Below are 15,848 nucleotides of genomic sequence, written 5' to 3'. Positions count from 1 at the left end.
TTTTGAAATGCAGAAACAAGTGTGTATCAGTGCCAAGGGATATAATCACTGCATAACCTTTCATTACTCATTTTTTACATCTTTGTTATAAGGTAGCACTTTCAGTCTTACATTTATAGAAATGAAATAGCATGTCAGAGCTGTAAAGAACTTCAGTAATGGCCTTATTTCGGAGATGTGGATGCTTCAATAATTATGATGTAATTATAATGCTGTAGTATACTATTTTACAAATGAGTAGAAGGAATTTAAGTAATTGAACAATTTAAAGAGAAATATACACATTGCTTCATAACACTAAATTACTCCATGCTGGCAAGTTAGGAACTCTGAGGGTTGTGCGTGTGCAGTCTTGTTGAGAGGGAGAAGTGACCTAATTCAGTGGTTCTCAACACTGACTTCACATCAGAACTACTTGGGGAGCTTTAAAATAATACTGATGTCTGGGCTCCATCTTTAGAGATTATTCTGATACTACTGGTGCTTCTTAACAACACTCCTATTGAGTCTTTTGTTCAGTCAGAATTGAGAACCCACTGATTTAAGGATAACATAAACTCTTTTAACTTAGGTGGCATCCACTTTGATCTTTGCTTAGGTCCAGGCCTGCAGAACTACTCGTGTCCACGCAGCCTTCACATTGTAAAGCATACCCAGAAGGCTTCTGTGGTAGAAAAGAAAATATTCATGTTTGGCAAGCAAATAGCTGCTAGAACCAAGAAAAAATACCAGGAGATATTTCTTAACTTTTATATATAAGGATAAAATTTAATTTTTTTCTGTTTTCAGTCTAATGTCACTAAACTTCTATAATGGCACTCTGATTGCCTCAATGATGTAGTATAGTCACTGAAAATTTCATCGTCTGTCTTCTGGTTCTGTGGTTACCACATGAATAAAATACAGCTCTTCCCTCAAAGTTACAGTATCTAAAATCTAATAGTATATTTTGGGCATAGAACATAAAAGTGAAGTTGTAGAGGCATGTGGAAAATACTGTTAAGCTAGCAAGTTTTAAATTAAACTCTTTTATTGGAGAATTGGTATTTCAGCTTTTGTTGTCTTAACATCCTGTAATAAGTGTTAGATAAACTACTTAGGTCTGAGGAAGGAAAAGCAGTATATTAGAGGTGGCGGAAGAGCAGGATACACAGAGCCTGTAAGCTTTCTTGCCTGGATGCAGAGAACAGAAAGTATCTTCTCTTCCTATGGTTGGAGGAAGAGAGAGAGAGAGAGAGAGAGAGAGAGAGATCCTTTCTTCTTTTTGCCATTTAGAATGCTCTCTCAGGTCTCCCCAGAAAAAGAACCCAGTTAGATCATGCTTCCATAGGTGTAGGGGAACACTATGTTCAGTTAGTTATGAGTGTCCTTCATAGGAACATTTTAAGAGGTTTTATTACCTATCATATGACCTCACATCTCTGATAATGACGAGAGGTGAATTGCATATGAATTGCAGCTCACCCAGTAAATCACTAATCATTGTATTTAGTGAGTAGTACTTAGGTGTCTTATGCTGTAGCAGGTGCTAAAAATTAAATATTAGGATTTAAAACCACGTTTCACTTCAAAAGACCAAAGCAGAAAGACCAAGGAGTTCGCATTCTTTTAGAAGACAATTATTGAACAGTTGACAATTGTATTACTTAAGTCAGAGTCCCTTCCTGAATACTAATGTGGACTACTTTCTATGTGAACAAGTAAAGAAAAACTTCATCTACACTTATTTTACTCTTTTTCTGAAGTGAGGACTGACCTTATTCCTTTCCAAGACACCCTATTCTCTAATGCCTTTTCAAGATTTCCCTGTCACCATTTCTCTCTTGTAATCAGTGTTTCTCTGACTCTCTCATTCTCTGTAATCTACAACTCTCTACCCTAAAAATTATGAACCTGTCTTTCTCTCAGCCGCCTATCCTGTTTTTTCTTAGCTTTCACCACAGAATTCTTTGAAAGAGTACATTCCTCAATTCCCTTTTATTCACCAACCCAGTGCAATCAGGCTTCCACCCACTGCATCCTAGTCACCAAAGACAGGGAACTCTCTTGTGTTTTTGTCATACCTGACCTTTCTGACAGGTGGTGAAATTGACAGTGTAATAAGGTGCAAACAGTGTGATTGGTTTCTAATGCTTACTTTTTAAAAAAAAAAATCTGAACAACTTGGGAGAATAAAGTGAGAAAGTAACAGTCTCAACCATCACAAAAAGGTTCAAGAAAATTCTCTCGGGCAAGACTTCAGCCCTCCTCTCTAATGTAAGCTCTTCTTTAGGTAAGAAACTTTGAGAGAATAGCTGTTCTGTAATTTTAGGTCTTCTGAGGAAGGAACTGAACTCAAATACAAAGCCTTTCAGTAGCATCACACTGCTGTCAAAGAAATTTAAGAATTACATTGCTTGTTTAGTTTCAAAACTAGTTCTGGAGGAAAAAAAAAGATCTGCACTGCAATGCTGAATTTTCATTCAAAAGACGTCTTCTGTATTCAAAACCTCTCTGTAACCTGATAAAAATTTTTTCCTTTTTGACAGTCTGTTAGTCTGCATATAGTCCAGGTCTCTCCTGATTCTTCACAGAAACTGGATTAACTTTACAATAGTTCTATGAACTGTTTCTTAGATCTGTGTCTGCCTTTTATCTGATACCTTCCCTTGGACTCATGTTTAGGGTTGTTCCCATGTTTGGTTCTTTCCTATACCTTGAGCACTTGGTGGGTACGCACACCTTTGCTCCTTTGAACTGAAGCTTGGTCATGTGACTTTCTCTGACCAGAAATGTGAGAAGTGACATGTGTTACTTCTGGGCAAAAGCTACAAGAGCCAGTGACCCTTAATCCATGTTCTTTCCCCTCCACCTAGGTTGCCTGTAATGTTGCAGACAGTGGTCACGTTGTCAGTCTAGCTCCCAGGGCGAGGGTGATGGCAAAGCAGAGCTGAACACAGGCAGTGGACGTGGACCTAGAGCAAGAAACAAACCTTTGTTTTTTAAGCCCCTGAGACTTGGGGGGCTGTCACAACATAATCTTGTCTTTCCTGTTTGATCTACTCGTTTTTCTGGCATAGCATACCATCAGTAGATTCTTGAAAGAGAGTGGATGAAAAATAAATGTTTACTCATGTCTGAAAATGTAACTCTTCTGTCCTCATTTTTTATGGATAGTTTGGCTGGAAATAGCGTACTTAGTGTTACGTTCCTCATGATGCTGCAGGCGTTGTTCTCGTTTCTCTTGTCTTCCAGTGTGGCCGTTGAGAAGTCTAGTGTCTTTCTGATTCTTGATTCTTTATTCTTTGTATAAATATTTTTCTTCTTATTAGCCTTTTCCTTAATCCTGGTGTTCTAAAATTTTCTGATGATGTGCCTTGTTTGGGTGTGTTACATTAAAATTTTTACTTCTTACCATTAATAAAAAAGAAAATAATATTAGAGATTTTAAAATCTTGTATTTTTAAAATTTTCCCAAGCAATATGCACACGTGGATTATTTTCTTCTGAACAATGCTGTAATATTTTGCATCTGGTTTTAAATATGGCTAGATCTTTTCTTATCCCCTTCAACTGCTTCTTTTTCTAATCTTAAAAACGTGAATGGTTCCCAAGAATCAGCCTAGGTCTTTTGATCCTCATTTTGTTTGTTGTTCTTTGAAGACTTTTGCCTAATGCTGTGCCTCGGTTAATACTTCTTTGTAAATAATTCAAATTCTACAGTCCTCTTTGGTATACTAACATCATTCTAAATTCAAGAGACATAAACTTAAGGCAACCTTACAATTTTTCCCAAATGTGTACCCTTCTTCTTGAATATTTTCATAATAATATTACCGTTCTCCCAGTCATCCATGTCAAAACCATGGTAACCTCATTAGACTCCAGTCTTCTACGTTAGCCCTAAAATCTGGTTTCTCATCCAGTCTGGCCTCTCTCCTTTGTAATGTCTCTTACTTTCCATTTCCCTATTTGAATACTAGGTTAGGTGCTTGTTGTCTCTCTTCTGGAAAGATACATAAAACAGTCTCCTATTATTTCCTCTTTTTGCTTCTAAAACTAATTTCTTGAATGAAGTCTTGCAGTCATACACTTCCGTTGGCTTTCACAGTCTTTAACCTCTAGTACCTGTAACTTAGCTCACGCTTATTTCCAAGTTCCTCTATCAGCAGTTTCAGATTAGCATCTCATGGGCTGAAGGCACCGCCACAGCTTTTTTGTTTGATCAGAACAGAGGTTTTTAAAACATGTCAGACTGTGATCTTTTAGACACAGAATAATTTGGGATGGGTATGTAATACCTGAATATGTCCTTTGTGAAATATCTTCTTGAAAATCCTATTCACGTGAGAAGTTTGTATTGATAAAAGAGACTTGGTGTACAACAGCATCATAAAGAAAATCATGTTTAAAAAGTTGTGAGAACCTGCTCTTCAGAGTGGCATGATTCTTGTTACATAAGAATCAGTTTTCTCTTTAGCTAATATGATAGCTAATGTCAAGTATTCCTGAGAAATTTGCATATTGTGTGGGATATTGTTTTTCAATAAATAGATTGTATGTAATGGGAATATACAAAACGTATGAGGATGGTAGTAAGTTACTTTGTTAAAATGTGGGGAAAAGTACTGCCTATAATTGTTTTCAACAGAAATTATTTGGAAGTTTTAATAAGGCCTGTAAAATGCAGTAATGATCTTGTCATTTGGATTAATTTCAGGTCAAAGTTATGGTAGCTAAAACACTATGGCTTTGCTAAAAACAGAGTTATTTAGGCCTTTTTAAAGGTCATTATTGTCCCCAGACGACCACATCCCTTTTTCCAAATTGTTGATTCTTTTTCCTGGGAAAATGTAGATTCGGGATTTGTTCTTCTAATTTCTTCAAAAATTTACTTAGAACAGGGATTATTTACTTACCAAGTACCTAAGTTTGGGAACCACATTTATTCCCAGCACGTGTGCAGAGCCTTCAAAGGGAATGTGATCAGGAGTAGAGTGACGGGTTGACATGGAGACTGTGTTTCATGAAGATGAATTCATGGCCAGCACTTTATTAGTAGAAAAGCATGGAGGAAAAGTCTATAGATGAGGGGCATGAGTGATCAAGAAGGATTTTTAATAAAAATGTAGTAAGCAAGTTTTTATTTATAGTACTATTGAAAGGGATATGTTTTAATCCAAAAAATTTTGATTTACCAGCTTAATTAAAAGACCCCAAAAATGAAATCACTATAATAAATTAATAACAAAAATTGTTTAAAACTTATGCTAAATATGCCATAGAATGAGTGTAAACTGAGCAATATACTTTCCTAATTCAAAATATTATATAACAGTCACTTGTATTCATGAGGATGAAACTAGGAAACTGCCAGATGCACAAATACATTTTAATCTAAATCAGCAAAGAGAGATGGCATTTGGATAAAATTTTAATATTAAGTTTTTTCTTTTCTTTTTTTTTTTTTTACAGATTTCAAAAGAATTAATTTGTAACATTTTTTCTATGTACTCTTCAGTCATTTGGAATGCATGTCACTGGAACCTTTTATTGCCAAATCAATCTAAATACATTGTTTATATTTCTCATTTTCATCTTACAATCACAAGAAAAATCTCTGTATTAGAGACTGGAGTTTTCCATCCCAAATGCTTCTGGTCCCTGGGTCATTCCATTACTGATCATTTGGTCTCTTCTGGAAGGAAGCTTTGAGCTGAGAGCCCTCTGTCCCTGTGATCGCACTTTCTATCTCAGTCTGCATCAAGCCTGGAATTTACTAGGAATTCAGAAAACACCTTTTAAACTAAGTATTACAGGGCTGCTTTTAAAAATGTGATTTCTTACAAAATAACATTTGTTAAAAATTTTTTAGAAAGACTTATAAATACTGTCACGTGGAAGTTATTAGCAACAACATGATCCTTAAACCAGATGTTACTTTCATGTACATGCTCATTTTTCTTACACTTGGTTTGCTTTCTCCTTTTAGGAATGGCAAAATTCTATTCAGAAGAATGCAGGACTTGCATTTATTGAACTCATCAATGAAGGAAGGTAATTAATTTTACAATTTTTAGACAACTAGTCAGTGTACATTTTATTCCACTGGGCAACTGCTCTTTCCTGCCATCTGTTCCCAAAATGTGTAAGAAAATATATTTTTGTTAAATAATTTATCACACAGACACTTAAGCTTTAAAGGAACAAAGCTTTAAATGTTAAATATATTTATTGGGGAGGAAGCATGTATGAAATAAAGGGACAAAGTTTATAAGATTTATATGAGATCTGAGCCACGTCTTACCAAGTAGTAAAGTTGTTTTACGCAGATCAAGTGAACCCAGTTTGCAGTCCCATCTGCCACCCCATCTGTTTTCAGAGCCGTACTCTGTCTTTGCTCCCTCAGCCCATTTCAGTTCATGTGAAATAGTTTTCCAACATGTCATGCTAGCTGGGATCCAACTAAAACCGTGAGGGACGGCAAATATAGGAACTGTATGTCTGGTTCGGAATTTATTTATACCATTGTTAAAATGATATTGTAGGTGAAATTATGTTTGAACCTATTTATTGCATTTATCACTTTATGATAGACTGTTGTTCACTGTGATGTTTCTAATAATTTATTGGCAATGGATACATTAAGACAGATGTTACTGTCACCATTTTGACATGTAACATGTACAGCTTCTATAGCGAAAGACCTGCATCCTATAAAACTTGAGTTTCTTCTGTGATATTGTGCATTCTTTGGAAAATAATGACAGAAGATTTGACATAATCTATTTCTTATTTGAAACCATGTTTAATTAAGTTGATAAGGAAATAATATTACTCTATATAAAACTTAATATTTTTCAAGGGAGGTGTTGTGAAAGAATATTTTGCAAGATACTCCATCTGTATATGCTATAAAAACCTATTTTAAAAAATTAACTTAAGTGCAATTTAGTATTTTTTCCATCACTGCATTATATTCTGAGAAATAGTCTCTGTTTTCATAACAATTCATTTTATTTTGTATTTCTTATTTAGATATTTCATGATTGAATTATTTTTAATCATGATATTATAACTCTATATATTAAAATAAATTTGCATTCACTGCCAAGAAAATGATACAGGAAAATATCAGTTTTCTTTTATAACAGGAAGAAGAATAATAAAATAAAAAATAAAATAAATAAAATAAATAAAAAATAATAATACCCTATAGTTCTTAGAAAACTTTATTGTGGTAAGAATTGGTAATTATTATTACCCATCTTCAGGCAATGATAAAATAGAAAAAAAGTTTTTTTGTCCAGGCAGCTAGCTCATTGACGTATAGAAATCTCTCACTTCACATACATGCTAGTTTTGCTAATTTGTTTCAACTGTGAAGTAAAAAACAAAAATTTTGTTGTCATCAGTAACCCTGAAGAGTTAGCAGACTGAACCTTCAGCATTAAGGTTAAGATTATAGTTATTGTCTTAGAAAAGGAGATGAGTGAAAAATTTGCCAACAGAGATTTTTTAGCTTTTGAAACTGTTTTGTTGTTCAGTCATAGTGTTTGGGGTTTATTTTGTTTTGTTTTAGGAAAGAAATTGGAATTATAGAAAAGAGTTATAATTTAAAAAAATTCATAAAAGCCTCAAAAATGCTTACCATAATGTTCCTTCTGCCATTCTAGATTTGTTTTCATTTTTTATACTAATTGTTCCTCCAACAAAGATAATTTTTAAACAAACACTGAATTTTGGTTAGCTGTAAATACACAAGAACATACCATGTGTACATTACCATAGCAGGTGTCTATTCAGTACTACGTACCAAATACTATTCTAGGAGCTGGGAATCGAGAAGTGAATAAGACAAATATGTTTCTAAGTTTAGAGGGAAAGACAAACATTAGACCAGCACGTACAGTAACACAAGGATGCAGTGATAGAGCTGGGATAGGTGTTAAAGCAAGTAGAAGGCAGGGCACTTAGCCTCATCTGGATGGGTGCATTCTTCCATTGGTGGGATTATCAGGGTTTTCAAAATGTGTATCCAAGCAAAGGCAATATAGTAGAATAAAGATCATCTTTTCAACAAATTGTGCTGGAACAACTGGACATCCACAGGCACCAAAGTAATCTAGACACAGACCTTATACTCCTCACAAAAATTAACTCAACGTGGATCACAGACCTAATGTAAAAGGGAAAACTATGAAACTTGTAGACGATAACATAGGAAAATGTCTAGATGACTTTGTGTTTGGTGATGACTTTTTAGTTATAATTCAAATGGCATGATCCATGAAAGAAAGAATTGCTAAGCTAGACTTCATTAAAAGGAAAAACTTCTGCTTTACAAAAGACAATATTAAGAGAATGAGAAGACAGCCACCGACCCGGAGAAAATATTTACAAAAGAAACATCTGATAAAGGACTGTTACCTACAGTATATAAAGAACTCTTAAACCTCAGCAATAAGAAAACAAACAATTAGATTAGAAAATGAGCCAAAGACCTTACCAAACTCCTGACCAAAGAAGATAAATAGATGAAACATAAGCATAGGAGAAGATGTTCCACATCATATGTCATCAGGAAAATGTAAATTAAAACAACAATCGGATACCACTACAGATACATTAGCATGGCCAAAATCCAGAACACTGACTGCACCAAATGCCGGTGAGGATGTGGAGCAGTGGGAGTTCTCATTCATTGCTGGTGGGAATGCAGAATAGTACAGCCACTTTGGAAGACAGGTTGGTGATTTTTTATAAAACTAAACACTCTTACCATAGGATATAGTAGTTGTGCTCCTTGGTATCCACCCAAAGGAGTTAGAAACTTATGTTCACACAAAAACCTACACGTGGATGTTTACTGCCAAAACTTGGAAGCAACCAAGATGCCCTTTAGTAGGTGAATGGATAAGTAAATATTTATTTATGTGATTCATCCAGATAATGGAATATTTATTAATTAGCACTAAAAAGGAATGAGCTGTCAAGCCATAAAAAGATATGGAGTCACTTTAATTGCATATTACTAGATGAAAGATGCCAATCTGAAAAGGCTACTATATGATTCTAACTGCCATTTTGGAAAGAGCAGAACTGTGGACACAGTAAAAAGATTACTGCTTGCCAAGGATTAGGGGGAGGGAGGGATGACTAGGCAGAGCACAGAGAATTTTCAGGGCAGGGAATTACTCTGTATGATGCTATAATAGTGGGATATGTATCATTTTACATTTGTCCAAACCCTTATATTACTTCCAACCTTCAGAGAAATGAGGCAAGATGTGAAACAATGTCAGTGTTAGTGCCTGTTTATTTATAGTGTGTTTTTAAGGCTGTTTCCACAGCGCCTATTATAATATGTAGCATATGTATATTATTTGCACCAAGTTCAAATACCAGTTCTCCTGTTGATAAACTGTCAGACTCTAGGCATGTAACACAATCTCCTTCTGACATCGTTTCACATTTTGCCCTGTTTCTCTGAAGGTTGCAAGTAATGTATGACATTGATTACAACTGCTACAATATAGACACTTAAAAATGGAAGGTTTTTGGTTATGTTTTGTTACTGCATATAATTTATATTCAGGATTTTGCTAACTCTCATCCTTAGTCCATTTCCTTTCAGTTTAGACCCTTCTCTTTATAAATTTGAACTGGGAATTCCAGATCAAAAAAAAATACCATGTTTAGATAGTTGGAGTGTAGTTACAGTAAAGACACATTACTCTGTTTATCTGGCTTCTATTTGTTGATGCCAACTTTGTGTTAGAAACAAATTAGATTCTTTACACACACTTCTATCTCATTTGTATGGACATACATTTTCTTAACTTTTTCTAATAGTGTAAAATGAAATATATAAAAAATATTCCTCTTGGTTGTTAGAATATCAGTCTTTAATTACCAATGTCCTTGTGGGAATGAAGATAAAAATCTTTAAGTGGAAATTGTTATAAATGTTTATCCTACTTAACAGCTACACTCACAAATATAATTCATCAATCATAGCTGGAGAAAGCAATTGTGCAGTTGTCTACAATTAACAGGACAAAAACAGTTGATGAATGTGCAGCTGAATTAAAGTACTCCCTAGGACAGGCTGAAATTATAAACTGGATCATTTAGAGGAATCTAACAAAGGATCTTTATAATTAAAACAAAGCAAGGTTAATGGGATGTAAAATTGCCTATAATATCTTGGCAATAATAATTGGATTTTAAATTATTAAAATATGAATTGAACTGTAAAGCAAATAAGAAAGACTTTTAAATTATGGAATTTGAGTGATCTTTGGAAATAAATTAATCATCTGCCTAAAATAAACCTTTATCACTCTTATGGAAGCATATAGGATGTAAGTAATGAATATTCATAACCAGCCAGAATGTATTCTTGTGTAGCGCTGAATTTAATCTGTGATTCACAAGAATACACTTTTTTGTTTCGTCCTTTAAAATAGGGAAAAATATATACCCTGAATTTCTTAGGTTTTGAAGAAGAGAAGCATTGTGCATCCAAGTATAATTCTTCAGTGATCATGTGGCCCAAACTTGAATATCCTCTTTAATTTAACAAATGCTATTTAATAATTAAATAAGCTTGGATTCCTTGAGTTTGTTTCAACTTGATTTCACCAAAACTGTGTTGAAAAAATAGAACCGAAACTGAAAGATAAAGAAACTTTTTTCTTAGAGTTGAGATTCTGATTAAATTTTGAACCAAGAAACCTGGGAACTCCTAGAAAACAGTTTCCTCTGTATTTTTTTCATGAAATGTTTGATCTATACCTTTTTCTTACTACTATGTTACTCATTTTACACATTTAGTAAGTTATTAAACATGTTAAGTTTTCTAAACAAATAGGTTTAAAAAAACTATGCTTTTACAAAATTAATTATATAGATTTTAAACAAAATTGCTAATTTATAGACTTATAATTTTAGACATTGATAATAAATAAAATGCTATTTACCTAAAACTAAAATAACCAAGTCCCATTTGATAATGGCTAGATTTCAAGTAAAAAGGAAATACATTTCAAAATTAGTGACTGTAAGTTTATTTGAATTACATTTTTAACCATGTTTAAAATATACTACATATGCATGTGTATTGAGATTTTTCTTTCTTTGAGAACTTTAAATATAGTTTCCTTCTGGGCACCATTATTTTAACTTTGGTGAGAGTTAAGTAATATTTTATAAAACACTCATAGTTCTTTGCATTTAAGAACAAAAAAAGGGCAGAGAGAACCCTATCTTTGGTATAATAATTTCTGTGCCTTATTTCCCTCATTTCTTTAGAGACATAAAGGTTTTTTGTTGTTGTTGTTTTTCTTAGCTTATTATTGCAAACAAATGCCAGCTGAGATTCAAATGATCCATGTCTATATTAGAAAACTTTAATTTACTTTCTGCACCATTCTGACACAACCAGGATCAGTTGGCAACGAGGAAAGTAGAGTTGGCCTTTGCATTGGGTGGCTGGTATGTTGTTTAAAGAACAGATACAGGGAGAAGTAAACTAACAGGAGAACCAATGCTAATATGAAGGTATAGTGTATGTGGTCAGTCCAAGCATACACTAAAGGTGAAAGGAAAAGGAATTGGTTGAGCAAGCCAGATAAGACAAGAATATAGTCATGGCCTGAGCCGTAAGTCTAGAAACTCTTACCAAGGTTTCCAGAGAATTGAAGCATTGATTATAGGCTGTTTAGTTCCCATGTTGGTAAAGTAAGGATACAAAGATGATTTATATCCCTCAGTTGCTGTGTACAGACCAACATGTGAAAAATCAGATTACTTATGTTATAACATGACTGTTACAAAAAGTCACAGTCCAAGCTGGACATGGTTGTTATTTTCTAATTACCAAAGGTAGTGTAATACCTGTACAGGCATTCCTGAAGTACTTAACACCTATGTAATTACAGTACATACAGAAAATAAAACCCTGAAAAAATACTAATGAAATATTCATTAGTTTTAGCAGTGATACAAATACATTTTATATCTGATCTTCATCTCCAAGTAATTTGTAATTGAGAAGTTAGGATTTACATGCAGAAAAAAATTAAACAGTTCAAAATGTCATAGACAATGTATAACCAAGTACAAAATAGTGATATAAAAACTGCATTGACTTTAGAAGAAGGACCTGTTTCAGTGGACACCAATGATTGTGGAAGGCGTCTTTTAGGAGACAGGACCTAAATAAGTATAGACACACTGTGTGGGATAAAAAGAAAAAATCAACCCTAGCTTTTTGTGTGAAAATTAAGATTTAAAACAATAGAAAATACATTTATATTCTTTATTATCTAATAAAGCAAATATGGACATAATTTTATTTTAAACATTATAATCTCTCTTTGAGCTTTATATTATTTAAATAGAGTCAAAGTTTTCCTAATTTTTAAGTGATGACCAATAATCTTCTTATTACTGCTTATTTTATAGAGTTTATTTCTGTATCACAAAGATTATGGAACTTTGACATATTTTTTAAAAAGAATTACTCATACTTAAAAATGAGACTCCAAAATAAACAGTCCATTATTCCAAAGTTCAGATTTTTTCATTCTTAGCACAATGTAAGAAAAACAATGGACTTCACTCACTTAAGAGCAGATTGATGTTAAAAATATACATATTTCTACCAATCATTTAAGGAAGAAATGATACTAATTACACTCAAAGTCTTCTAGAAACAGAAGAGTAGGTAACATATTACAGCTCATTTTATGAGACCTGATAACAACACCAAAGACATTACAAGTAATGAAATTACAGACCAATACAAACCATAAACATAGGTGTCATAATCCTTGACAACATTTGGAAAATCAAATTCAGCAATATATGAAAAAGATTACATCAAGAGCAAGAGGTGTTTATCCCAAGAATGCAAAGTTGGTTTGATAATCAAAACAAATTCATCAATGTGAAATACCATATCAACAGACTAAAAAAGAAAAAATATACATGGATATTTTATTAGATGTAGGAAAAAACATTTGAAAAATTCAGCATCTATTCATGATAAAAACTCTCAGTAATCTAGAAATTAAACTCTCTCCATGCAACAGATGGTATCTACAAGAAACATACAGCTAACATCCTACTCAATGGTGAAAGACTAAATTCTTTCCCTCTAGAACAAAAACACTTCAAGGATGTTCTTATTGACTGCTTCTGTTGAACATCGGGCTGGATGTCTTAGCAAGTTAAATCAGGCAAGTAGAAAATTCTAAGTTGCCTGAAAAAAAAGCTACTAGAACTAATACGTGAATTAACAAAGCCGCAGGATATGAGGTCAATATTAAGAAATAAATTGTAACACTTATAATATATGTGAAATACTGGAAATTTAAATAAAACCATTATGATAGTATCAAAAACATGAAATACTTAGGGATGTACTTAGTAAAATATGTGAAAGACTTGTACAATTAAAAACTACAAAATATTTCTGCAAAAAAATTAAAAACAAATAAATACAGAAATATATTGTGTACATGTATCAGAAGACCCAATAGGATTAAAGTGTTAGTTCTCCACAAACTGATCTATAGACTCAAACCTAATCAATACTCCAGCAGGCTTTTTGTTTTTTTGGTAGAAACCAGCAAGCTGATTTTTAAATTTCTGTGAAAATACAAAGGATTTATGACAGCCAAAACAAATTGAAAAAGAACAGGGTTGGAGGATTTTTGTAAAAGTACACAAATAGATCAATAGAAGGGAAGAGAGATGATCTTACAACTCAATAATAAAAAGACAAACTACCCAATGTAAATTGGGTGTATGATTTGAACAGACACTGCACTGAAGAAAGTACACCAATGGCCAATCTGCAGATGAAAAGATGCTCCACATAGTTTTCTGTTGGGAAATTCACTTTTAAACCACAGTGAGATAACATTATGTATCTACTACACTGGGGTAATTTAGTAGATCAGCAACACTAAGCCTTGGTGAGGATGTGGAGCCAGTGGAATACCTATACCTTGCTGGTGGGAGTGCAAAATGGTACACCCCATTTGTCAGTATCCTATAAGGTTAAACATTCACTTAGCATGTGACCTAATAATTTCAAGTCTAGGTATTTTCCTAAAATAAATGAAAATATAAGTGCACAGTAAGGCCTATATGTGAGTGTTCATAACAGCTTTACTCATAATAGCCACAGACAGGAAATAACCCAAATGTCCATCAGCTGGTAAATTGATAAAAGTATATCATTATATGAAATACTACTCAGCAATAAAAAGGTTTGAGCTACTGATAACACACAACATACATAGAACTTAAAAGTATTTATGTGAAGCTAAATAAGCCAAAGCGCAAAGACATACTATATGATTCCATTTATATGACATTATGGAAAAGACAAAATTACAGGGACAGAAAACAGTCCCCTCATTCTTGTGAATGGCAGATAAAAGGCACAAAGGAATATCCTCGGGTGATGGTAATGTTTTTGATTCTGATGATGGCTGCCTTAAATATGCATTTGTCAAAACTCATCAAACTGCATTTAGAAAGAGTTAACCTTATTGTATGTAAAGTATACCTCAATAAACCTGACTTAAAAAGCAAAACAAAACCCTACAGTAGTGCTTCATTACTTGTAAAGTCCTGTACCGTAACCTGCAAGGCTTTTGCTTACCTGGCCTTCCCTACCTCCCCGCACTGAACTAGGCACCCTCTGTTTACTGCTAAAGTACCCTTATGTCACACTTACATTCCATTGTAATTTGCCACCACAAAGAAGGCCCTCGATGAAATATTGTTGAGTGAATGACTGCCTAACTGTGTGTCCCTTGCCTTTTCTCACTCTGGAATGCCCTGTCAGAAGCCACATTTCCCAAACAAGTTAAACACAGTTGCCTGTTTGTGTGACTTTGGGCAAGTTACTTAATCTCTCTAAGCCTTAGTTTCTTCATATGTATAATGGGTCTAATTATGCTTATCTAATAAGATATCAAATGAAGGAAAAATCCAATAAAATGATACCTATAATGCACTTAGTCTGGTAAATAATTCTCAATGTTCCTGGCACATAGTAAGGACTCAAGAAATGAACATTTGCCTTGATTATTATTTATTTAAGTGGCATTTGGGCTGGGTTTTGAAGGCTATGGACAAAGGAGGTTGAAGAAACTAGATTACTTTACACATCCCATTAGGAGCACCAGTGAGTCTTCTGTGTTCGCAATACAGTGTGTCACTGCTCCCTCTGTCTATAGCACGTTTTATGCAGAACACTAACATACACATGCACACAAGTAGTAGGACAGAGTGGTGATAATGACCTGCTTAGAGGCTTCCTGGGGCATTGCACTACTTACAAGTGGGAAAAGTAAAGATAAAAGCCATGTGTTACTTAGTGTCGCCTTTCTTTTCCAAAGGAAATGTGTTTTAGATTGCTTTATTGTCTAGTTCCTAGAATTTATACTGGTAGATTCAGCCGTAGAAATTGTATTTTTTAATCAAGGAAAACGCTCTTATTGGGACTTGTATTTATAGTATTTGCAACACTGTTGTCCTTTTCCCTTGGAAAAGGACCCATACCATTGAAGGAGCACAGAAGAGCTTGGGAAATTTATCAAAGAGAAGGTCATAGAGCACACATTTCTTCCTGGCATCATTGTGCTTTATTGTGGCTACTTACGACGTTATGCCTCATTTGCTTCCAAATTTTTGTCCAAAATGTTCTTTCATATAATTAATCCATGTTTCTTCATTCCTATTATTAGAAGTTAAATAGAGTAAAATGGCTTTTAGAATAAAAAAGCTTTTAGCTAGCTTTCTTCTCTTTAGTCACTGCCACATCTCTGATTTTGAGCCACTTT

The 15,848-nt window shown here is 33.8% G+C and overlaps 1 protein-coding gene across 11 annotated transcripts in view; it reads left to right on the top strand.

Moving 5' to 3' along the window:
• Positions 1-15,848, top strand: part of NBEA (neurobeachin) — a 536,625-nt gene that overhangs the window by 246,431 nt on the left and 274,346 nt on the right. For all 11 annotated transcript variants that reach the window (XM_032496317.1, XM_032496318.1, XM_032496310.1 and 8 more), the window contains one exon: positions 5,972-6,036. In XM_032496317.1, coding sequence (XP_032352208.1) covers positions 5,972-6,036 — 65 coding nt within the window. The remainder of the gene's footprint in view (positions 1-5,971; positions 6,037-15,848) is intronic.

Source organism: Camelus ferus, chromosome 14 (genome assembly GCF_009834535.1).
Source record: "Camelus ferus isolate YT-003-E chromosome 14, BCGSAC_Cfer_1.0, whole genome shotgun sequence".
NCBI classification, from domain to species: Eukaryota; Metazoa; Chordata; class Mammalia; order Artiodactyla; family Camelidae; genus Camelus; species Camelus ferus.
Note: the sequence above shows the minus strand (reverse complement) of the source record. Positions and strands in the feature narration are given on the sequence as shown.